The sequence below is a fragment of the Myxine glutinosa genome, chromosome 1 (genome assembly GCF_964187855.1).
Source record: "Myxine glutinosa chromosome 1, kmMyxGlut1.1, whole genome shotgun sequence".
In the NCBI taxonomy this organism is placed as follows: domain Eukaryota; kingdom Metazoa; phylum Chordata; class Myxini; order Myxiniformes; family Myxinidae; genus Myxine; species Myxine glutinosa.
Genome location: NC_136261.1, coordinates 401108254 through 401135435, shown reverse-complemented (window position 1 = coordinate 401135435; position 27182 = coordinate 401108254). Strand labels below are relative to the sequence as shown.

The 27182-nt window shown below is 43.6% G+C and overlaps 1 protein-coding gene across 10 annotated transcripts in view; it reads right to left on the bottom strand.

Moving 5' to 3' along the window:
* LOC137410816 (E3 ubiquitin-protein ligase Midline-1) overlaps positions 1-23806 on the bottom strand; it is a 99106-nt gene extending 75300 nt beyond the window's left edge. For 4 of the 10 annotated variants that reach the window (XR_013621892.1, XR_013621893.1, XM_078770363.1 and 1 more), the window contains exons 1-2: positions 23655-23806; positions 5942-6583 (exon numbers count right to left, since the gene is read on the bottom strand). Coding sequence is in view for 7 of the 10 variants with exons in the window: in XM_078770363.1 (XP_078626489.1) it covers positions 5942-6511 (570 nt within the window). In the remaining 3 variants the exon portion in view is untranslated. Of the gene's footprint in view, positions 1-5941; positions 6584-23242; positions 23277-23617 lie in introns of those variants that run through there. The other 6 variants (XR_013621894.1, XM_078770365.1, XM_078770368.1 and 3 more) reach the window with 4 other exon arrangements.
* Between the last annotated feature and the right edge of the window lie 3376 nt (positions 23807-27182).

Here is a 27182-nt window from a genome sequence, read left to right as displayed (position 1 = left end):
CTTCCATACTGTTTTCTAACCCCTCTAACCCCTTTTTCATCCCTTCCATTTGATTCTCTTGAGCGGCCATTCTGTTTTCTACCCCCGTTAACCCATTCTTTACCTCTTTTATCCCATTGTCTAACGCCTCACCGGTACCCCTCGCTTCGTCCCTCATTACCCCCATTTGGCCCTCCAATCGCTCACCCAATCGCTCACTATCAGCCCTCATTTGCTCACTATTAGCCCTCATATCGTCCTTCTGCAGGTTGAGGGACGCCTGCATTTGTACCATAAATTGCTCCATGAGGGCCTGCATTTGGGCCATCCCTCCCACTTGTGCAGCGGGTGCGGCCGCCGTAGCCATGTGTGAGGCGCCATTTTGCGCGCCCGCAACCTCGTGCGCGAGGACGCCATTTTGCGAACCTGCCGCCCTCACTGCTTCGCTCTCCTCTTGTCCCTCAATTTGGTCCTGGATCGACCCTGCCTCACTCTCCTCTACCGGAACCCAGCCGTCTTGATCCGCCATAGCGCGACTTTCAAAATTCGGGTTTTTATTTTAAACAAAACAAATTTCGGTTACTTGTAATTTTGAGCGCGTTAAGCGCGCTTCGGGTCCGATCTCACTCCTCGACACCAGTTGTTACGGATCGCGGATTAGATGTTATTTACCGAGCGGTGGTATTGCCGCGACCTAACAATTCCCCCGATTCTTCCCCAACTCACCCGATTCCACCCGACGTTGACCAAATCGCGCTATGCTAAATCAATGATTTGGAAAGGACACAACGACTGGGATAAATGAAACGACACAAGGGGTACAGTTCTCAAGACCTCCGGAGGAGGATATAATTGGTGGTGGAAAAAAGGGGTAGATTACAAGGTAATGAGGTAAAGACACAGAAGAGATAGGCACTTAGACACAATCTTATCCCTCCCAGACAGACCACAGACAAACGGAACAAGACTGACTTACACAGGGATTGATGGCAGGGAAGGACAGGCAGTCGATAGCACAAGGTGCACCTTGGCTCAGGGACAGGATAGAGCACGGTCCAGTCCAGAGATGCGGGGAGGTCTCACAGCGCTCGGAGGTGGCGTCCTTCTCTCTTCAAGCTCAGCGCGCATCTGACGTCACCTCCCTCTTTCTGCGCATGCTCAGCGGGGAGTGACACGCCCTCGGCTCGTTGGCTTCGCCCCAGATGGGATCGGTCCGCCGCTTCTATTGGGTGCGGGGGTTACCGGGCTCCGCCCTTGATGAGGAGCTGACAGCGAGCCCCTACCTGGTAACCCCGTCGAGCACATGCTCGATGGCGGCTCGTTGGAAAGGCATGGTGCACTCCCAACACCCCCTACCAACCAAGCCGGAGTGAGGACGCACACTCCCCGCGCCGCCGCCGTTGTTGTTGTTGTTGTTGTTGAACCGTGAGGAAGAGCTGCGGGGAGGTATTGGGAGGTCCTAAACTTCCTAACGGTGCCATACAATCACATTCTGGTGCAACGAAGAGTCAGAATTAATGGAAACGAGTCCTTAACTGACATAGACTAAGAATAACTAGCAAGATGTCCTATAGTTGTCTACGTGAGATGCGGTGGACCTGGATGCGACATTTAATGGGGGAAATAGGGAAGGTCGGGTCTACAGAGTGTTGTTTACAGAAAATGGGACTAGGGAATGGGGGATTGGGGATAGTTGGGAAGTATTGAGGAAATAGGGGAATATTTACAAGCGGATATGGATGGATCCAAATCCCATATCCGCAACAATATATATATATATATATATATATATATATATATATGTATATATATATATATATATATATATATATATGTATATATATATATACTGAAACGCAAAAGAAACTTACCACCTTTGAAACCTTTAAATATCAACAATAACAATGCGTGTAGTAAATGTGTGAACTTATTTGTGGACAATAGTGTCCTCACTGTCAGACAAAACGGTCACGGATGGTCACTTGAACCTTCAATGGTCACTTCATAGCACAGCTGTTGAACAGCCGTTTTGACTGTCAGTGATTAGCCAAGGGGTACGGGATGATTTTAATGAGCTGCACGTGATGTCTTGATATTGGCTTTAAAAAGGCCAGTGCAAAATGGGCATTTCAATCAACATGCCACAATTGTCAAGGGATCAATGGCAGCGTGCCATGGGCATGCTGCAAGGCGGACTGAGCTACTGTACAAACCAACAATTGCTAATTGAAACATTGGCATTTTATTGATGACATGTCAAGTTTTTGACCAAGATACACCATCTCATCAGTTTGTTCTACAGTACAGAACAGCACAGGGTGCAATGTCAGTCCCCTTTCAATAGCGTGTGTGGCAGGTAGCTCAGTCCGCCTTGCAGCATGCCCAGGGCACGCTGCCGTTGATCCCTTGACAATCGTGGCATGTTGATTGAAATGCCCATTTTGCACTGGCCTTTTTAAAGCCAATATCAAGACATCACGTGCAGCTCATTAAAATCATCCCGTACCCCTTGGCTAATCACTGACAGTCAAAACGGCTGTTCAACAGCTGTGCTATGAAGTGACCATTGAAGGTTCAAGTGACCATCCGTGACCGTTTTGTCTGACAGTGAGGACACTATTGTCCACAAATAAGTTCACACATTTACTTACACGCATTGTTATTGTTGATATTTAAAGGTTTCAAAGGTGGTAAGTTTCTTTTGCGTTTCAGTATATATATATATATATATATATATATATATATATATATATATATATATATATATATATATATATATATATATATATATATATATATACATATATATATATATATATATATACAGTCACGTGAAAAAGTAAAGTTTTGACTTTTTCAACATATTTAAACATACAGCTATTTAATCTTCATTTCAACAAGATTGATAGATAAAGGTGATATAATATAACAAATATCATTCATTCATTTACATTTTGGAGTCCAATGTATAATTTAAATAAACAACAACAACAACACAACATGCATTTTAAGGCCATTTTCCCTGCTAGAACGGGGGTTAGCCTTGCGGTCCCCATGACAATCTTCTCCATTTTGCCCTATTTTCTGCATCTCTCCTTGTTAACCCCATTGCCCGCATTTATTCTTCCACCATCTTTAGCCAAGTCTTTCTCGGTCTTCCCCGTCCTCTACTTCCTTCTACATTCATTTCCATAACTCTTCTCAACCAGTCAATTTCATCCTTCCTCAACACATGACCAAACCATCTCAACCTGTTCCTCTTCACAGCATCAATCACAGGCTCTATTCCCATCATCTTTCACAATTCATCATTTGTCTTCCTCTCTCTCAACGATACTCCGCACATCCACTGAACCATTCGCATTTCCACCCTTTCCAACCTTCGTTGTTGCTCTACGTTCATTACCCATGTCTCGCTCCCATAATTAAAATATAATTATAATTTAAATTTAATTTAAATATAATTTAAATAAACATAAGTGCAAATTTCGCATGTGGAAAAAGTAAGTACACCCTTGGCTCTAATCGGAGGTATTGCCCCCATTGGCAGAAACAACTTCAAGTAGGCGTTTCTTATAACTGTCTACCAGTCTCTGACATCGACTGGGAGAAATTTTTGCCCACTCCTCCATGCAGAATTCTTTCAGCTGTGCGATGTTTGAGGGGTTTCTTGCATGCAAAGCTCGTTTCAAATCCCCCCACAACATCTCGATGGGATTTAGTTCCGGGCTTTGACTTGGCCATTCCAGAACCCTCCATTTCTTTCTTTTCAGCCATTCCTTGGTGGATTTACTGGTATGTTTAGGTATGCAAGGTCCACCTTCGGTTGAGGTTCAACTTTCCGACAGATGGCCTCACATTATCCTCAAGCACCCTCTGGTACAATGAAGAATTCATAGTGGATTATATGATGGTGAGCTGCCCAGGCCCTGATGCAGCAAAGCTGCCCCAAACCATAATATTTCCACCACCATGCTTTACAGTTGGTATCAGGTTCTTGTGGTCAAATGCTGTCTTTGGTTTTCGCCAAACATGTCTTCTGGTACTGTGGCCAAATAGCTCTACCTTTGACTCATCTGTCCAGAGCACAATGTTCCAGAAGTTCTGGTCTTTGCCTCGGTGTTCATTGGCAAACTTTAGTCTTGCCCTGATGTTCTTTCTGGACAGCAAAGGGTTCCTCCTGGCACACCTCCCATGTAGATCAAATTTGTGCAGCCTCTTTATCATGGTAGACTCGTGCACTTTGACATCAACAGTGGCAAGAGCTACCTGTAGGTCCCGTGATTACATTCTGTGGTTCTTAGAGACTTCTTTCAGCATCTTGCGGTCTGCTCTCGGGTTGAACTTGCTGGGGCGGCCTGGCCTGAACAAGTTGGCAGTTGTTTGGAAGCTTCTCCACTTGTAGATGATCTTCCTGACAGTCCAATGATTGATTTCAAATTGTTTGGAGATCTTTTTAAATCCCTTCCCAGACTCGTAGGCATCTTTAACCTTCTTTCTGAAGGCCTCAGAGAGCTCTTTTGATCTGGGCATGGTGACACCACACACTTCAACAACAAAGAGCAAACCAAACTAAATGTCTGAGGTTTAAATAAGACAGGTTCCTCCAAGATCCTCTCTAACGATGTTCTAATCATTTGCACCTGAGCTGGTGCACCTGATTCTAATTTTAGGTATTTGAAGTAGTGATAAATGTCGGGGTGTACTTACTTTTTCCACATGCGAAATTTGCATTTATGTTTATTTAAATTATACAATGGACTACAAAATGTAAATGTCTCATGATATTTGTTATATTATATCACCTTTATCTATCAATATTATTGAAATGAAGATCAAATAGCTGTATGTTGAAATATGTTGAAAAAGTCAAAACTTTACATGGGGTGTACTTACTTTTTCACATGACTGTATATATATATATATAATATATATGTATCTCTGTGTGCAGTGTCTGTGTTGTCACTGAACTACTCCCTCAAACTTTTGTTTCCGTGGCTGTGAGGTGTTTTGAATCACGTGGTGGTGAAGTGTTGTCATCCCAAACTTCCAGTCTGCACCTATCCCTCCCGTATGTATGTGCTGAGGGGTTTTTTGTTTTTGTTTTTCAGCCTAAATCTTCAACCTAAATTGCTTATAAAAATGTAATATCACAAACACGACAAATACATTTGTGCAAAATAATTGTTTTTATTGTGATTGGTGTAAATCATGACAACACAGAAACTCAGGTACAGTCATCTGTCTATATATCTGGGCAGTGTTTGTGTTGTCACTGAACTACTCCCTCAAACTTTTGTTTCCGTGGTTGTGAAGTGTTTTTAATAACGTGGTGGTGAGGTGTTTTGAATACACACACACACACACACACACACACACACACACACACACACACACACACACACACACACACACACACACACACACACACACACACACACACACACACACACACACACACAAATAAAAACTCATCTTCTGTTCTCTTTCCTCATATTCATAATTTGATATCAAATCCAATTTTTTGGAGTATATAGCAATAACAAATTTCACTTCACTGTTCCAATACACTGTACATAGTATGTGATTGCACTGCACATAGTATTGAAGGGCACTGTACATAGGATGTGATTCTGGAAATGGGCTGATATGGAATAAGGAAGGTGAAATGGCAGGAGGTACCTGGAGAAAAAGGTAAAGTACAGCTCTAGGTTTAGCAAGTGAAAAATATTGTCATCTCATGACATCGAGGCAATAACGATTGGATCGAGATTGTAAATTTGTACATTAAAAATTCAGGTCCAACTGCAAGAAGACTATATTTCATGATTTATTGAAAAAAAATTTTTTTGAGAAGTTTAAGAAAAAATATCTCCCCACCTTACAATGAATGTGAAAATGATTCACACAAAAAATTGGAATTAATAATATCGAGTGATGAAAAATAGTGTGAAACACAAACCTTGAGTTCAGTATGAGCAATCTTCACAGCAACAACTTTGTGGTCCTGATGTTGTCCATCCATGCACATCAGGCACATCAATTTCCCATCATCGATACAGTAGAGTTGAATTGCATTTTCGTGCTCGGAGCATCTCAGTTCTCCCACATCTTTTCCCGGCTCGACCAGTTTGTGTCTTTTCTGTTGATGAGGCTTCACGTGCTTCTCACAACATAGGATCTGACACGGGACACACAGCTTGACCGCCTCTCTTTTACACAACTCACAGTGAATTCCACTCTCTTGCGCATCAACCCTCGATCCGAGTTCTCTCTGTCTCATCTTCACCTGTTCTACCAATCTGGCAAGCATCACATTCTTTTTGAGTTTTGGCTTTTGAGGAAAAACCTCACGGCAATTTGGACAAGAAAAGGTTCGAACTTGTTTCCCGGTTTCCCAATATTTCTCAACACATAAATGACAAAACGAGTGGCCGCATGCCAGTGTTACAGGCTCGGTTAAGAGGTCGAGGCACACAGTGCATGTGAGTTCATCGGTACTAACTCCAATATTAATTGAAGAAGAAGCCATTCCGTTGGGATCAGAGAACTGCTGGGATCAACGAAGGATGTGCAGCAGAGTTGAAACCTGCATGTGGAGAGTCTGAAAAAAATTCAAAAGAACAAAACAAGTAAACCAAAGAGAACAATTACATCATATATAGCCGTGGCCAAAAATATCGGTACCCTTGCATTTTTTTCAAATAATGCACCATTTCTTTCAGAAAATTGTTGAAATTTAAAAATACTTTGGTATTCACATTTGCATTTCTTTTGTTTACAGTGGAACAAAACAAAACAAGCTGAAAAAAATTACTAAATCTTAGCTTATTCCACACAGAAATCCTAAAATTGCCCGGACAATATTATTGGCACCTTTTAGAAGTTGTTAGAAATAATTAAATTTCAAGCAGGTGATTCTGCTTTACTTTGGAATTGAACTCACCTGAGGTGAGTTGCAGGTGCATGCAATATAAAAATCACTCATTCAACCAGTTTGAATGGAGAAGAGGAGTCATTCTGCTTTTTTGTGTCACTGTGTGTACTGCAATGAACGTGGAGAAAAGAAAGAAAACCAAAGAATTGTCTGAGGAGGTGAGACACAAGATTGTAGCCAAGCATTGAAATCTCAAGACTACAAGTCCATCTCCAGAGACGTTGATGTTGCTGTGTCCACCGCACACAATGTTATCAGGAAGTTTAAGGCCCATGGCACTGTAGCTAAACTCACTGGACAGGGCTGCAAGAGAAAACTTGATCGAAGATCGCAGCGAAGGATTGTTCGAATGGTGGAGAAAGCACCTCGACCAAATGCCAAACAAATTCAAGCTGACCTTCAGACACAAGGTACGACAGTTTCAACTCGCACCATCTGTTGCCAACTCAATGAAAGGGGGTTCTATGGTAGGAGACCCAGGAGGATCCACTGCTGAAAGAGACATAAGAAAGCCCGGTTGGAGTTTGCCAAAACACACATGAAGAAGCTAAAATCTTTCTGTGGACAGATGAGACCAAATTAGAGCTTTTTGGGAAAGCACATCATCTCTACGTTTACAGAAAACAAAATGAAGTCTTCAAAGAAAAGAACACCTTCCCTACATGAAACATGGAGGACGTTCAGTGACGTTTTGGGATTGCTATGCTGCCCTGGCACTGGGTACCTTGAATGTGTGCACGGCATCATGAAATCAGGAGATTGCCAAGGTATTTTGGAGTGCAATGTTGAACCCAGTATCAGAAAGCTGGGTCTCCGTCGAAGGTCATGGGTCTAGCAGCAGGGCAATGACCCCAAACACACTTCAAAAAGCACCCAGGAATGGTTAAGACAAAACGCTGAACTGTTCTGAAGTGGCCAGCAATGAGTCCAGATCTAAATCCCATTGAACACCTGTGGGGAGATCTGAAAACATCAGTTGGGATGATGGGAAAACAGCAGGCACACTTCAAATCTGGGAGAACTGGAGCTGTTTGCACAAGAAGAGTGGGCCAACCTGCCAGTAGAGAGGTGAAGGAAACTCATTCATGGCTATAGGAAGCGATTGACTGCAGTTGTTTTGTCCAAAGGTTGTGCTGCCAAATATTAAGGCCATGGTGTCAATAATTTTGTCAATGCCATTTCTTTTTATTATCTGATTTAAATGGATATATTATGTTCTGAATTAAAAACAAAGGTTCTGTAATATTAACAGGGAAATATAGAACTGTGGAGACCAAATACTTTTGTCAATTTCAACGTATTGTCGTGCAACCGCCGAAATTAATATCTGGCGGTCGCGGATGCCGATCATGAAGGCTTTAACTCCGAAGCGGAAACTCAATGGCGGATTCCAAAACCTAAAGCCCCTAAGCGCGCAGAATGGAGGGAAGCGGCGAGAGTCCCCGCCGCCTTAACTATCAAATCAATCAGGAAACTGCATTCAGATATTATGTACAAAAAGTAATATAAGGGTTTATTCAATGAAAGCAAGGACAGGAAAAGCATGCGTCGGTAATAAAATATCCTAAATCGGGATCCCGCACACCTACTTCAGAAACACGAGGGGAATATGAATTAAAGAAAAGAACACGTCATGTAAAATGTATACGCGGAGCTCGGCTTATCTGTCTCGTCGTTGGCTTTGGCCGCCGTCCAACATGCGGCTCCGTTCGGCGCCGATGTACCCACGAGGCCGCGCTCCAAGCTCCGATCCTCTCGCCGCCCATGAGGTCCGTGCACCAAACTCCAAAGCACCCAACGCAGGCCAGCGACTTCACACGAGGTCGATCCCCACACGAAGCACGAAAAGACAGGAACGGAGAGAACGCAGGTGTGACCGCACGTCTCGTCCTTCCAAGTCGCTTCTCAACTGCTCACTGCCAACTGCGCACTGCAAAACTAACTCTCGACCACGAATCAAACTGCCCTCGACTCAGGAATGTCACTCTCTACTGAACTGCCAGGGGCCAGGAGTGAACTCGTCTCAACTCAACACCAACTCGTGACTCAACTGTTCGACTCTCTCGTGCACATGAAGTCTTGCTCAACTCCTGCTCAACTCGGGATCAGATCTGAACTGCTCGAAATGGCATCCGGCTCCCGCTAATATCTCCGGCCGGTGACGTCAGCTTTGGCACACTAAAAGTCCAACTCAGGATCGCACCGGGACTCTCTCAAGCTGTGCACTGCGAACCGTGAACTCAAAAACCTTCTCACTGCCAGGAATGTCACTCAACTGACAGTCCTACTCCATCTGAACTGCCCGAAATGGCGTCCGCCCCCGTTCATATCCATGGCCGGTGACGTCAGCATTGGCGCACTGCTCTGCCAATCAGAGCCTCCATCGACTCGCCGGCTCGTCCAGGGGCACGCCCACTGCGCCACTCTCACTCCCGTCCCTGCTCCTTGTGTTATAGCACGTGCTATGCAAAGCGGGTAGGCCTCTCGGAGGTGCAAATGGTGGTGGCCGGGTGGCGGTGTTCTGGCCTGCTTTCTTCCGAAGTCATGTCAGGGGGAAAGGGCGTCATTAGTTTTGTACTAAGGGAATCCTAACCAATGTCTATGTGGTCTGCAGTGCCATAAGGGACAAAGGTTTGATTACCAGGTGAGACATACAAGGGCTCTTCTCATTAACCCCTACACTACCTATCACTCGAATCTCCTGGTAGATCCACAGTTATACACCTTAACCGACAAAACGCCTACACATGGACTTATTACAGGTAGTGTTCCTTACTGCGACACATGAAGCATGATACCTACTCAGATCTACTCTGCTCTACATATATCACTACCCAAATTCGTAACAGTATTTTAGAGAAAATTGTGAGTTACTTGAAAAAAGTGCAAGGTGCCAATATTTTTGGCCATGACTGTATAATAATCAAACAATCCAAAATTCAAAGTACAAACTTAAGTCAAATTGCGAGCTTTACATCTCCATTCAAAAGATGGAATCCTTAAAGATGTATCTCCCTTTGCCAAGAGTGTTCCAGAAAAGCATTCTTTGGTAAATGCAAACCCAGGTATCAAAGCCAAAACAAGCAACTAAATGGCAAGAATTTTCAATCAAGAAAGATGTTGAACTAGAATGGCACTCGGTACATACAGAACATATCTCCACCAGGCTGAACAGTTTATGTTTTGTATCCGACTGATAAACAGGATCTGGATTCGGACCTGAACCCAAATCGAATCGGATTGTTCTCGTCACCTGCCCAACTTATCCACCAAGTTTTGTCATAATCAGTTTCCAACTTTTTGAAATATCATGCTAAATCTCGTTTTTGGCCCCATCTCTCAATGGTGAAGAATCACAAAATGATTAAATCATTCACTATCTGGATTTGAGATGAAACTAATTTGTCTTCATCACACAACCAATCTGTCCATCAAGTTTCATCATAATCAGTCCATAACATTTTGAGATATCGTGCTATCTATCGTGTTTGCCACATCGCTCAATGGTGAAGAATCAGTTGAAAAATTTCTAATATCCGGATCTGAATCTTTACTAAAATTGAATCAATTCATCCTTGTCGAACACCCAACATGTCCACCAAATTTCGTCCGAACCCGTCAATAACGTTTTGAGCTATCCTGCTCACAGACAGTTTATATATAGTATATATAGTGTACACAGTATAAAACAGTTTATGTATATACACAGTATAATACAGTTTATATATACACCGTATAATACAGTTTATATATACACAGTATAATACAGTTTATATATACACAGTATAATACAGTTTATATATACACAGTATAATACAGTTTATATATACACAGTATAATACAGTTTATATATACACAGTATAATACAGTTTATATATACACAGTATAATACAGTTTATATATACACTGTATAAAACAGTTTATATATACACAGTATTGTTACGGTTTTGGAATAAAGGATAATCCCCCTCGTAGGTAGACGCACCACAACATGAAGCCTCGTGATAGTGTAGTTATTTCTTAGTGAATGTAAGCATAGTCCTTTCCCGTGTTAGTTTTGCGTTGAGCAGGCCTGTGAGTAGGGTGGTCTTTTGGCGCTGAAATGCCACGTGGCAGGCCTGAACAAGTCTGGCAAGGCCGAAGGGGGGAGCTGCAGGGGGAGTGGCCGGTAAGCAATGAGCCACCAATCAGAGCTCGAGGGGAGTGGCTGACAACGGGGATGAGAGGTGGGGCTTGGAACATTCGAGTAAGGCCGGGGCGGAGCCATAAAACCCTGCTCCGAGCCCCCCCATCTTAGAAGAGTTGAGTCGTGTGCACAGTTTGGAGAACGCAAGGAGTTGAGCTGGAGTGCGCGTCGGAGAGAGAGAACGCGCAAGAGAACGAGTCAGAGTGTTGGACTTGAATCACTGAAATAGCCGCGCGGTACACGAATCCCCCGTGCCCCGTGCCCTGCGCTGTATTAATCGCGCTTGGGAAGACGATCCATTCTGGGCCACAGACGCGCGATCTCCCTGCCTGCCTTTTCCTGCATACGTGCTGTGACCGCCAGAGGGCCACGCCGGGCGAGCTGCCCCAGAGCGACCGACGGCAAAGCAAGCTTGGCACACGAACGTCCTCCTCCTTCTCCCCGTGTGCGTGAGTGGGCCCTGTGTCTGGATATGTTAACATTGTTAAGCATCTGCTCTGTGTCCCCTTTCCTTATCCTGATCACTGTACATTGTGTAAATAAATTGTGTTCTTCCTCTGATTTGACCGTTCCCGTCGCTTCCATTAATTGGCCTCGCATGGTACGAATAGAACCGCACAAATCGGGTTCCATAAAAGTAACGGCACGAGTCACGTGATACGCATACCTCTTGGGCGTACTCGATTAAGCGTGGCTCGTGCGAGGTCCGGTCCCCGCTTTCGTGGCAGCATGGGTTAAAGGTACGTGCGGCGTCGACCGGACACCCTTTTTTTTTCTTTCTTTTTTGTATACTGAATCGAGGCTCGTGAAAGAGCTGACATTTACTTCACAAACAAATCAATCAGACAAACAAAATATATAAAAAGAGGGAGTGGAAGACAAGAGAAGGGGAAGCACACAAACACTTGAGAGCACACAACATTTAAGAGCAGGGAGATGTGTGGGAGGGAGAGTGCTTGGGGGGAGGAGGCGTGGGAAGGGGGGGGGGGGGTGGGGTGGGAGAAGTATAAAACACAAGGACACCAAGGACTTCCAGGACAGAAGTTGGTATTTCAAAAAAGTGGAATTGGGGTGAAATTAGCGGGGATAGAAAAGATCAAGGTTTTGGATGGGGGAAGATAAGAGATGGTGGTGAACAGCTGTTTTAAAGACCTGGAGGGTGGAGTGGGATTGAAGAGAGTGAGGGAGTTTGTTCCAGAGGTGGGAGAAAAGAGGAATGAAGGAGTGAAGGTGAGCAGAGAGTCTTGATTTTGGCAGTTTAACCATAAGAGGGTTGCAGGCAGATCTTGTGCGACCTGTAGGAATATTTGCGGGACAGAGCCCAGAGAGAGCTGGGGGGGGGGGGGGGCAGGGCCAGAGAGGAGTCGGTAGAAGACGGAAAGACCACCAACCTGCCTGCGGTGAGTGAGTGAGAGGCCCTTGGAGTTAGCTTCATCATGGGAGATTCCAATGATTCTGAATGCTTTGGTTTCAACAGCGTGAAGACGAGCTAGGTGTGAGGCAGGAGCACCAGCCCAGAGGGGAGAGCAGTATTCCATTGAGCTGCGGATGAAAGCCTTGTATGTGGTGAGGAGCTCAGGTGTGCCAAGGAAGGACTTCGCACGACGGAGGATGCCCAGTCGGCGACTGGCTTTGGAGGCCAGATTTGAAATGTGGTTTTCCCAGGAAAGATCATGGCAGATAGTGAGACCCAAAAGCTTGAGTGACAGAACTTCTTGGAGAGGTTTATTCAGAAAGTGGATGGGAGGGTTGTCCAGTCGGTCTTTTCGGAGAGACATCGTAAGAGTGTGAGATTTGTCAGGATTGAAAGACATGTTCCACTTGTTTGCCCAGTCTGTGATTTTGTCCAGGTCTGCAGAGAGTGAGGAGGCTGCAGACTGCCGATCTGAGGGATGAAGAATGGAGCGACAGAGAGTAGAGTCATCAGCAAAGAGAAAGAGAGGATTTTCAAGAGAGTCAGAGAGATCATTGATGAAGACCAGAAAAAGCACAGGGCCCAGAACACTGCCTTGGGGAACTCCAGCCTGAACAGGAAGAGGAGATGAGAGAAACCCATTCAGGGCCACACGTTGACTACGACTAGAGAGGAAGTCCGCCAGCCATGCGTGGAGATTTCCATGGATACCAACAGAGGAGAGTTTGGTGAGCAGAGCGGGGTGCCAGACCGTATCGAAGGCACGTGATACGTCAAGGGAGACAGCTCTGATTTCCTGTTTGGCATTGAGGACCTCCATCCATTGTTGAGAAAGCAGAAGCAGCATGTCCAGAGTAGAGTGACCAGAGTACAGTCAGAGTAGAGTGACCAGTAGAGTGACCAGGTTTTCACGCTTGCTGCGGAAGTGGCGATTCGGCCTCGTGGACATGAAGACCCAGGGGGAAAAAGGGGTTTAATCCCCCCTTTGTAACGTGGAATGGGCTTCGGGAGATCCGCAACAGTATAATACAGTTTATATATGCACAGTATAATACAGTTGATATATACACAGTATAATACAGTTTATATATACACAGTATAAAACAGTTTATATATGCACAGTATAATACAGTTGATATATACACAGTATAATACAGTTTAAATATACACAGTATAATACAGTTTAAATATACACAGTATAAAACAGTTTATATATACACATATATGATTTAGGATTTATTTTTATTATTAAATTATTTTATTATTTTATTACAATACATAATTTATTATTATGATTTATGGGAGTGAGACATGGGTAATGAACGTAGAGCAGCAACGAAGGCTGGAAAGGGTGGAAATGCGAATGGTTCGGTGGATATGCGGAGTATCGTTGAGAGAGAGGAAGACAAATGATGAATTGCGAAAGATGATGGGAATAGAGCCTGTGATTGAGGCTGTGAAGAGGAACAGGTTGAGATGGTTTGGTCATGTGTTGAGGAAGGATGAAAGTGACTGGTTGAGAAGAGTGATGGAAATGAATGTAGAAGGAAGTAGAGGACGGGGAAGACCGAGAAAGACTTGACTAAAGATGGTGGAAGAAGAAATTCGGGCAAAGGGGGTTAACAAGGAGAGATGCAGAAAATAGGGCAAAATGGAGAAGTTTGTCATGGGGACCGCAAAGCTAACCCCCGCGCTAGCAGGGAAAATGGCCTTAAAATGCATGTTGTTGTTGTTGTTGTTGTTGTTGTTGTTGTATATACACAGTATAAAAAAGTTTTTATATATACACAGTTTAAAACAGTTTATATATACACAGTATAATACAGTTTATATATACACACAGTATAAAACAGTTTATATATACACAGTATAATACAGTTTATATATACACAGTATAATACAGTTTATATATACACAGTATAAAACAGTTTATATATACACAGTATAAAACAGTTTATATATACACACAGTATAAAACAGTTTATATATACACAGTATAATACAGTTTATATATACACAGTATAAAACAGTTTATATATACACAGTATAAAACAGTTTATATATACACAGTATAAAACAGTTTATATATACACAGTATAAAACAGTTTATATATACACAGTATAATACAGTTTATATATTCACAGTATAAAACAGTTTATATATACACAGTATAAAACAGTTTATATATACACAGTATAAAACAGTTTATATATACACAGTATAAATGTTTATATATACACAGTATAAAACAGTTTATATACACAGTATAATACAGTTTATATATACACAGAATAAAACAGTTTATATATACACAGTATAAAACAGTTTATATATACACAGTATAAAACAGTTTATATACACACAGTATAATACAGTTTATATATACACAGTATAAAACAGTTTATATATACACAGTATAAAACAGTTTATATATACACAGTATAATACAGTTTATATATACACAGTATAAAACAGTTTATATATACACAGTATAAAACAGTTTATATATACACAGTATAAAACAGTTTATATATACACAGTATAAAACAGTTTATATATACACAGTATAGTTCCGTTTATATATATCTACAGCATAGCAATTATCATTAGTGATACAAACACAATTGCAAATAAAATCTCTTCGAGGCCGGCCGATAGGCACAGTGTGACCGGCCAATTGGTGGAGTTTGTCCGCACAATGTGGGCGCTTTCAGGATGAAATTTAGCTGGGGAGAGTTTGGGCGCCCCGGTCTGATACTGCCACCCACGCGCATAACAACTTGTGAGTGCACGTGGGTCCCGGCGGTCCCACTGGCCTAGCGCTACCATGTTTAGACAGCGAAATCCGTCCCCGGGCACCGGCGCCTACTCCCGAAAGTTGAGAGGGTAATGGCGTCAGGCACGGTAGGACACCCGCGGAGCCCCGGCGGACCAGGGACGCGCGAGCCTACGCGTCAGCGTGCTACGGCGGAATCAACGGCTTCGGCCACGGCCGGGCCGATACCCGGCCCGGTCGCACCGGAAATGAACTGGTTCGACGCCCGTGCTGGAGGGGTCGCGGGCGACTGAGATGTATTAACAAATTAATGAATTAATTTGAGACGTCCGATTTCTAGTGTTTGGAAATTTGGGAGAGCTTAACCCTAGCCTTTCCCTTGCGAGGGCAAGGAGGAACTTAACACTTAACACTTAAGCTTAGCTTGAAGTACACCCTGACCAGCGCTCACGGTGGGACGGCAAGGCAACCAGAAGGGACGAGGTTCTCCTGACCACGTGGCCCTCGATTTGGGAAGCGAGAGGCGTTCCATTAGTGGACGTGCCCCTCACGCCCGACTTTTGGGCGGCCCCGGTAGGCCGTTTGTTTTATACAGTTTTTATATACACAGTATAAAACAGTTTATATATACACAGTATAAAACAGTTTATATATACACAGTATAAAACAGTTTATATATACACAGTATAAATGTTTATATATACACAGTATAAAACAGTTTATATACACAGTATAATACAGTTTATATATACACAGAATAAAACAGTTTATATATACACAGTATAAAACAGTTTATATACACACAGTATAAAACAGTTTATATATGCACAGTATAAAACAGTTTATATATACACAGTATAAAACAGTTTATATATACACAGTATAAAACAGTTTATATATACACAGTATAAAACAGTTTATATATGCACAGTATAAAACAGTTTATATATACACAGTATAAAACAGTTTATATACACACAGTATAAAACAGTTTATATACACACAGTATAATACAGTTTATATATGCACAGTATAAAACAGTTTATATATGCACAGTATAAAACAGTTTATATATACACAGTATAGTTCAGTTTATATATGCACAGTATAAAACAGTTTATATATACACAGTATAGTTCAGTTTATATATATCTACAGCATAGCAATTATCATTAGTGATACAAACACAATTGCAAATAAAATCTCAGTAATAACTTGACACAGACGATTTATTCACCAGTAATAACTTGATGACCAAGGATTTATTCACCAGTAATAACTTGATGACCAAGGATTTATTCACCAGTAATAACTTGATGACCAAGGATTTATTCACCAGTAATAACTTGATGACCAAGGATTCATTCACCAGTAATAACTTTATGACCGAGGATTCATTCACCAGTAATAACTTGATGACCGAGGATTCATTCACCAGTAATAACTTAATGACCGAGGATTCATTCACCAGTAATAACTTGATGACCGAGGATTCATTCACCAGTAATAACTTGATGACCAAGGATTTATTCACCAGTAATAACTTGATGACCAAGGATTCATTCACCAGTGTTACGGATTTATGTGAATTTAGGTGAATTACTATTCAGGTCTTTGCTTATTAATGTGTAGTCGATTAAAGGTTGTTGTGATTAAAGGGTCAGGAGCCCTTCTGGGAAAAAGGAGACCGGAATCGGAAGGAGAAAAGACACGAGGTCCGGGAGAAGCGGCGATCTTCCTCTTCCTCGCCGAGCTCCGACGCGAGCGGTATCGATATTGAGCAGCGTGGGGGACGCTGCGTTTGAAAGCCCGTCTGGCAAAAGGAGTTACCTGCGCGGGGTAATTACGCCTTTACACGTCAAGTTGCCGTGGGTTCATGCACGGAACCAAGCGTCCGGCACAGTTCGCCTCACCGTCTACAAGGACGCGTACGGGTCGCACCTTGGGCCTCGCGCGCTGGGCAAGCCGCGCGTTGCTTTGCCCGCTTTGCTTGGCAAGGAGGTGTGTGCTGCAGCCGTTGTTCCCGGTACGTGACGTGCACGTTTGGGAGCACGTCAGCCAGGGGTTCGTTCAACCGCCCGTGTGCAGAGAAGCCGACCTTCACCTTGGTCTGGAGGGACCCAGAGACATTGTGAGGGACAGTGACCAAAAGGGGTCGTGAGTGGGGAAATGGGGGACATATATAAGATGGCCATACTAGTAATATTGGATTGATTGTTGATGGTTGTTGATTGCTTGGGGAATATATTATTGATTACTCCGGATCCTTGGTGTGGGGTTTCTTATTGACTGGAATTCATATTGATTGCGTTACGAAAGCGTATAAATCATAGATCTTTCTGGCGGAGTTCCTCTCACGGTCCGGGGGTCACCGAGACCAGGTAGTCACCGGGAGGACCACGTAACAGAAATTGGGGGCTCGTCCGGGATCTATAAAATTTTCTAAATTTTAGTCCGGGAAAGAATTCCCAAGAGTGGGAACTTTTCCAACGTTCCTAAAATTGTTTTGCTCTGTCGACAAAACAACAACAACAACAAAAAAAATAAAATAATAACAATAGCAATAATAGTAATACTGTTGCTTTTCTTTGTTGGAAATTTCTGGGGTGAAGGTTAACAGGTGTTAACGATAGGCACCATGGCGTTTGTGGCACAGAACTTTGCGGTAACCCCGAGTGAGGCACAGTTCCGAGCGTTACTAAAATCGGACCTCTTGAAATTGGCCAAACATTTTAACTTGGAGGTCCGAACTAATTTGAGGAAGGCAGAGTTGCAGACCACGGTGATACAGTCTATGGTGGGATTAGGAACATGGGACGAGTTAGCCTGGGAGTGGCTACCTGAAGAACCAGAAGACGTTGAGCTCCGGAAACTGGAGTTGCAATTACGGAGCCAGGAACGGATCAAAGAAGAGGAAAGGAAAGCAGAAGAGAGGAGAGAAGAGAAACAAGCAGAGGAAAGGAGAGTGGAAAGAGAACTCCAGGAAAGGTTAAAAGAAGAAGAAAGGAAAGCAGAAAAGGAAAGAGCAGAAGAAGAAAGGAAAGCAGAAAAGGAAAGAGCAGAAGAAGAAAGGAAAGCAGAAAAGGAAAGAGCAGAAGAAGAAAGGAAAGCAGAAAAGGAAAGAGCAGAAGAAGAAAGGAAAGCAGAAGAGAGGAGAGAAGAGAAACAAGCAGAGGAAGGGAGAGTGGAACGAGAACTCCAGGAAAGGTTAGAAGGGAGAAAAGCAGAGGAGAGGAGAGCTGCCAGGGAGCTCGAAGCAGAGGAGAGAAAAGCCGAAAGGGAGTTGAAGGAACGTGATCTGGCGCTTCAGCAAGAGATTAAATTCAAGGAGCTGGATTTAATGAGAGAACGGGGAGAGGTACCACCCTTGCTGACGGGGTCGACACCTAGCCAGAACACCTGGGATGTGGGCAGACATGTGAGGCTGGTTCCACCCTTCAGTGAAAAGGAAGTCGCTAAATTTTTTCCACACTTTGAAAAAGTGGCTCGACAGTTAAACTGGCCGGAGGAGGCCTGGACCGTACTAGTGCAAAGTGTGCTGGTGGGTAAAGCTCAAGAGATTTATTCGGCGCTACCAATGGACCAATGTGCAGATTATGAGGTATTGAAGAAGCACATCCTCAAAGCGTATGAGTTGGTTCCTGAAGCGTACCGGCAAAAATTCAGGAATGCCAGGAAGAGGGAGAGTGAGACCCATGTGGAGTTTGCCAGAGTGAAAGAAAACATGTTTGATCGGTGGTGTGAGTCGAAAGGAGTCGGGAACGACTTCGAAGCATTGCGTGACTTGATGCTGGTGGAGGAATTTCAACAGTGTGTCCACGAGGACATCAAAGTGTACCTGCAGGAAAAGAAAGTACCAAAGTTGTGGGACGCAGCCACCATGGCAGATGATTATGCCTTAACACACCGGATAGGGGTCCACGAACCTAACTCCTCGCCTAGACTTCAGCAGGGGAGTTATGGAACACCCGGTGCGGAGAACGACAATACATGGCGGCGGCCTCGAGAGGATTATGGGGACAACGCGGATACCCCACCTGTTCGAAATCAGAGGGCTACGGGCCCAAGACAAACTTATTTCCCGGGGGGCCCGAGGCAGACCACGAGTTTTTCCTCTGGGCCGACTTGCGCCTTTTGCAAAAAACCTGGACACTTGATGTCCAGTTGTTACCTCATGAAAAGGGAAAACCCAGAGCGGAGTCTGACTATTACAACTCCGAATGCGATGGCAAGCGTAAGAAATCGCCCACAGAAGAGTTACCAACCATTTATTTATGAGGGGTTGGTCTCACTCAAGGGAGACTTGACTAACCCAAGACCTGTTAGGGTATTGAGGGACACAGGAGCCCATCAATGCTTAATGCTTGAAGGCATTTTGCCATTGTCAAAGAGTACCGCAACTGGTGATAGTGTTCGGTTACAAGGGATCGGTGGCTGTGTTAGTGCCCCACTTCATGTCATCCATTTGGAATCCGATTTGGTGTCAGGACCGGTCACCGTCGGTTTACAAGCCACGCTTCCTGTAGAGGGAGTATCTGTGATTATCGGGAATGATTTGGCCGGGGGGCAAATTTATGGTAACCCGAGGGTGGGTAAAGAGCCCCGCAGGGGAAATAACACCACCCCAGCTCGGGATGGCGACAAAAGTTCCAAGTTATTTGTAGGGGGACTGAACTTCAACACAGAGGAAGAAGTTCTGACCTCTGTCTTCAACAGATATGGGCCGCTGGTGGAAGTGCGGGTGGTAAAAGACAGGGAAACGCAACGGTCAAGAGGGTTCGGCTTTGTCACGTTTGCAAGCACAAAAGACGCCAGAGAGGCAGAGAAGAATTGGAATGGTAAGGCTTTGGAGGGTCGGACCATAACAGTAGGGAAGGCCTTTCGTAGGCGTCAAGAGGTCTACAGAAGAGGACAACTTGGCGGTAGTTTTGGGGTTGGCAGCAGCCGATATTACTATGGAGGCTCCCAGAGTTACGGCACCTCCCGAAAGAATGAATGTCAGAGCACTGGCCGAAACGGAGACCGCCAGTCAGGTAACGGCTGGGACAAGGGGTCCCACCGTAACTGTTAGGAGTCTGGAGAAGTTGAAGCACTAGATAAGAGGGAGCCGCCGAGCCGGGGCTCCTACACGGACTAGCCGTGAACGCCACGTTCTTCAAGGCGTCCAGGTAGTGAACTTTCCTGCACGGACTAACCGTGAACTCCGCGTTCTTAAAGGCGTCCATGCAATGAACGTTCCTCCCCGGACTAACCGTGAACTCCACATTCCTTAAGGCGTCCATGTAGGGAATACTCAGCTGGGCCTCCCGAAAAAGTGCTATCGAGAGGTTTAACGTTGGGGCTTTGGTCACCACCTCTTAACCGTCATTCAAGAGAAACTAGAAGTGGTTGACGCTTGGTCCAGAGTGAATTAATCTGGGGGTTTTGTGAAATTTTGTTGCTTTATTTTTAAGTGATAATTGTGCCCGGGGGGAACTGATGATTTAGGGGGTGTGAGTTATCTGGTTTGTTTATCAAAGTTGGCCGGCAAAGAAAGTTTTCGCTGGCGTCAAACTTTCTTTCTTGAAGGGGGGGAGTGTTACGGATTTATGTGAATTTAGGTGAATTACTATTCAGGTCTTTGCTTATTAATGTGTAGTCGATTAAAGGTTGTTGTGATTAAAGGGTCAGTAGCCCTTCTGGGGAAAAGGAGACCGGAAACGGAAGGAGAAAAGACACGAGGTCCGGGAGAAGCGGCGATCTTCCTCTTCCTCGCCGAGCTCCGACGCGAGCGGTATCGATATTGAGCAGCGTGGGGGACACTGCGTTTGAAAGCCCATCTGGCGAAAGGAGTTACCTGCGCGGGGTAATTACCCCTTTACACGTCAAGTTGCCGTGGGTTCGTGCACGGAACCAAGCGTGCACAGTTCGCCTCACCATCTACAAGGACGCGTACGGGTCGCACCTTGGGCCTCGCGCGCTGGGCAAACCGCGCGTTGCTTTGCCCGCTTTGCTTGGCAAGGAGGTGTGCGCTGCAGCCGTTGTTCCCGGTACGTGACGTGCACGTTTGGGAGCACGTCAGCCGTGGGTTCGTTCAACCACCCGTGTGCGGAGAAGCCGACCTTCACCTTGGTCTGGAGGGGCCCAGAGACATTGTGAGGGACAGTGACCAAAAGGGGTCGTGAGTGGGGAAAGGGGGGACATATATAAGATGGCGTTCTTAGTAATATTGGATTGATTGTTGATGGTTGTTGATTGCTTGGGGAATATATTATTGATTACTCCGGATCCTTGGTGTGGGGTTTCTTATTGACTGGAATTCATATTGATTGCGTTACGAAAGCGTATAAATCATAGATCTTTCTGGCGGAGTTCCTCTCACGGTCCGGGGGCCACCGAGAGCAGGTAGTCACCGGGAGGACCACATAACACCAGTAATAACTTGATGACCGAGGATTCATTCACCAGTAATAACTTGATGACCAAGGATTTATTCACCAGTAATAACTTGATGACCGAGGATTCATTCACCAGTAATAACTTGATGACCGAGGATTCATTCACCAGTAATAACTTGATGACCGAGGATTCATTCACCAGTAATAACTTGATGACCGAGGATTCATTCACCAGTAATAACTTGATGACCGAGGATTTACTCACCAGTAAAAACTTGATGACCGAGGATTTATTCACCAGTAATATTCAACTTGATCACCGACGACTTATTCACCAGTAAAAACTTGATCACCAACGACTTATTCACCAGTAAAAACTTGATGACCGAGGATTTATTCACCAGTAATAACTTGATGACCGAGGATTTATTCACCAGTAATAACTTGATGACCGAGGATTCATTCACCAGTAATAACTTGATGACCGAGGATTCATTCACCAGTAATAACTTGATGACCGAGGATTCATTCACCAGTAATAACTTGATGACCAAGGATTTATTCACCAGTAATAACTTGATGACCAAGGATTCATTCACCAGTAATAACTTGATGACCGAGGATTCATTCACCAGTAATAACTTGATGACCGAGGATTCATTCACCAGTAATAACTTGATGACCGACGATTTATTCACCAGTAAAAACTGGATCACAGACGACTTATTCACCAGTAATATTCAACTTGATCACCGACGACTTATTCACCAGTAAAAACTTGATCACCAACGACTTATTCACCAGTAAAAACTTGATGACCGAGGATTTATTCACCAGTAATAACTTGATGACCGAGGATTTATTCACCAGTAATAACTTGATGACCGAGGATTCATTCACCAGTAATAACTTGATGACCGAGGATTCATTCACCAGTAATAACTTGATGACCGAGGATTCATTCACCAGTAATAACTTGATGACCAAGGATTTATTCACCAGTAATAACTTGATGACCAAGGATTCATTCACCAGTAATAACTTGATGACCAAGGATTCATTCACCAGTAATAACTTGATGACCAAGGATTTATTCACCAGTAATAACTTGATGACCGAGGATTTATTCACCAGTAATAACTTGATGCCCAAGGATTTATTCACCAGTAAAAACTTGATCACCGCCGATTTATTCACCAGTAATAACTTGATGCCCAAGGATTTATTCACCAGTAAAAACTTAATCACCGCCGATTTATTCACCAGTAATAACTTGATGACCGAGGATTTATTCACCAGTAAAAACTTGATGACCGACGATTTATTCACCAGTAAAAACTGGATCACAGACGACTTATTCACCAGTAATATTCAACTTGATCACCGACGACTTATTCACCAGTAAAAACTTGATCACCAACGACTTATTCACCAGTAAAAACTTGATGACCGAGGATTTATTCACCAGTAATAACTTGATCATCGACGATTTATTCACCAGTAATATTAAACTTGATGACCGACGATTTATTCACCAGTAATATTAAACTTGATGACCGACGACTTATTCACCAGTAAAAACTTGATCATCGACGATATATTCACCAGTAATATTCAACTTGATCACCGAGGATTTATTCACCAGTAATAACTTGATGACCAACGATTTATTCACCAGTAATAACTTGATGACCAAGGATTTATTCACCAGTAATAACTTGATGACCGACGATTTATTCACCAGTAATAACTTGATGACCGACGATTTATTCACCAGTAAAAACTGGATCACAGACGACTTATTCACCAGTAATATTCAACTTGATCACCGACGACTTATTCACCAGTAAAAACTTGATCACCAACAACTTATTCACCAGTAATATTCAACTTGATCACCGACGACTTATTCACCAGTAAAAACTTGATGACCGAGGATTTATTCACCAGTAATATTAAACTTGATGACCGACGATTTATTCACCAGTAAAAACTTGATCATCGACGATATATTCACCGTGTCGCTGATATCCCGTGTGCTACTCTCTCCTGTGTGTCCGGTCTGTGAAACGCGCGAACACTTCCGAGAATCAGACGAGCGCCTTTTCCGTAACGTCATTACGAACGTGATGACGTAAGGCCGTACAAGCGCACTCTCGTCCGTGCAGCTGATGCAGGTCCTCACAATACGCAACATACTGAGCCTTCTTTCATTGGGAAGTTTCCACTTATTTTGTGTCTTATTTTTTGAACAACCGAAGTACTCAAGAGGATTTCCACCTTTTGACGTCATGATGACCATTCTTTCTCTGTCCCTTTAAATATCCACTTTGCTCGTCCGATCATTTTACATTTTCAAAAAGATCTTTATTCAGGATCCACGGATTGTTATTCGATCCGATATGATCGTGGTTCGAGTTCGGAAAGTTCCCTTGGACCATCAGCACAGCTCAGCTCGTAGATTGATCTCCGTTCAGTTTTGGGTTCAAACTTTGAAAGGCTTGAATTAATTGTTTTGTGCATTTCAACTCCAATTCGTGAAAGATGGCTTTAAAACGTTTTCTGGCCGACTCCACTTGTAGACACAGGGCCATAGGGTGGATATCTATTTTTTTTTTGATTTCATGACCTGAACCTAGGGATTTGGCAAGAAGAGTGTGGGATGAAGCCTTATGACCTCCAAAACATCTTGTTTTTTTTCACAAGCGATATCGTGGTACCGAGAACCGAGATCATATCATCATACCGAGAACCGAGATCATATCATCATTCCGAGAACCGCTGCCCCAAAACACCAGTATACACCAATTGTATGTTACATTTGAAATACCCATTTACACAGTAAAAAAACAACACAAACTATATGATGTCATGTTCACATTGGTCTTGGCAGCAATATTTATTAATTCAGACCCCCAAAAGTAGTAAAAATGTTGTTTTAACGACTTGGTAAAATAACATGCTGTTGATGCATTTATCAGAAAGTCATGTTTTTGGACCTTAAAACCTGCATAATTTTAAATTTTTGTCCAATATTTGTGATTGGTGTTGCTACTACGATCCATGGTGGTTTACCAATGCTATTTTGAAACTGTTAATAGGTCCAATAAGTGTGTAAAGGGTGATATTTTAACCCATCAAAGACAATTACGCGGCGTACAAGCGAACCAGTGCGCATTGACGTCATGATAAACTCGAGATGGGCTAGAGAAGCTCCACCGTCTCAATGTATGAACTCCAGAAGCGAAATGTTGGTTTGGTGTCACTTGCTTCTAAGAATTTGTCAAAGGAGGTTTTGAAGTCTTTGAACTTGTCACTGTTGAGAATGACATGGTAGTTTGGATGTGGGAAAGCTTCAGCTAAGTTTGACAAAAGTTCCTTCACTCTACCCGCTTCATGTTCTGGAATAGATTCAAAATATGCATCCAGGAGCATCTGCTGCATCGCGTCTGACATCAGCTTATGGGCTCGAACTGCCCTGTTGTAATGCTTGCCGCTGAACACTCCATTCACAGACCCCACTGCAACAATCTCTGACTCAACCAGGATGTCTTGGAGACCACCTTCTCGAAATCTCTTTCCAATACAGCCAAGAAAGGACATTGCAGTGTGGAATGCCCCAAGTCGAATTACCAGTCTCTTCATGAACTGTGCATTCTTCCATCTAATGAGCTGTGCCTTGCAATAGATGGCTTGGTCAACGACAATGACGACTGCTTCCAACTGTAACTTGTCGGCGATCTGAACACTTCTCTGCAGTATTGTTAGTACCGTATTCATTTCAGTCGGAGTGGCATCAATGACAGGGAGATACCCTATCACGCTCTTTGGTGGAACTTCAACACAAGACAGTAGTTGGTTGAATCCTGTCCAAGATGGCAGAGTCCCGTCAATGTTGTACTTGGTGATGTGGTATGCTAGGTCTATCGTCTTAGGGTGCTGGAGTAATGGGAAGTACGTTGCTCGATCCAATGGAACGCTGGTTGCGAATGGAGCGGGTCCTTCGTTTTTCCCTCCATAATATGTGGCAAGGTTCACTGCAGGTGGCTGCATCGATCTCTCCCGCGTCTTCTTAACTGTAGTGACTGGTGCTGGTTGTACTACTTCATGGGATTGACTTGGTCGCTGTATTATAATCCCATTGGTATTGTGCGTTGTTCCACGCCCAGACAATGTCTCCTCCCCGAAGTCATTATTGTCCCATACGAGTGTGACATGCTTGCCCGCCTGAATGATTGATGGAAGAGCATCCTCTCCACGATGTAGTTCTTGGTTAGCCAGTGCAGTGTCATGATTTAAGACGACAGAGTTTGAGACGCAGTAACCAAACCCGTTCAGTAGGCTGATTAATTGGGCTGAACCTGAGAGATGACGTACTGTCATTGCAAGTGACAAATGTTTGGGCATCTGTTTCCTTCCCTTTGATTGGAGGTATATGATGTCCTGTGCAATTGTGAGAATTCTTCTATGTATTGTAGATTCTATCTTTACAAACTCATCAGAATCAGGTTCGTCTGACACTCCCACCATCCATGCAATAAAGTTATAGAGACAGGCAGGTACAATTGCTTCTGCGGCATTTGTTGTCAGGTGCTCAGAGGTTGGGGGCCATGGCATATTTGGCTTGATCTCATCTATTGCATTTCTCAATTGTAGCGCAGTGAAGTAGTGTTCTCTAAGGTTATTCTCAGTATACCCAGGTTGCTTTGGTGGGGTTGGTTCAGAGTCGGATGTTTGTTCTGTCTCTGTTGTGTCATCACCTGAACCATGCATGGTTTCTTGCAACACTTTCTTTTCTTCAACCAGCACTTCAGTGGAGATGTCATTAACATACACAAGGTGTCCTTGGCAGCGCATATACGGGGTTAGAAAGCATAGTTGTGGAAATGTTTTCATCAGTCTTGTCTTGAGAAAGCCACTTTTGTAGTTTGATTCTATTCCGTGTGTTGCTTTGATTTGTTTCATGAACATGTCATTAAGTCGTTTCAGTCTGTAGATTTCCTTGTTGTCTATTATAAGATCCTTGACTGTTGCACAAAATAATGTGTATGCTTCTGAGTAGTTGGAGTCTCCTTGTTGCTCTGCATTAGGTGTTGTTGCTAGCTTGCCTAAATACCGGGTATACTCCTTGTAGCAGCGACCATGGTATTTTACCTCTATCGCAACACAATCGCGGTCTTGAATTTGAAGCAGCAGGTTTGTATTGTTGTTGTCTTTAGCAGCTTGCTGCAGTCTTGGTGCCTCAATTGTTGAGCACCTTGTTAGAGGCTCTTTTCTTCGGCCCCTTTTGCCTGTATTGATTGTTCTCTCTTTCTGACAAAGGATGCATATATTAGGCAACACATATTGGGATCTGGCTGAACATTTGGGCTTGCCTAAGCTGGAGCGTAGAGCACGTTTCCTGACTGGTTGTGGGCCTTTATGCATCTTGTCAATGACGTTGATGTCGTTGCATGTTGAAGCTGCAATAAATACACATAAAAGAAAACAATTAAAATTATGTGAGTTTAAA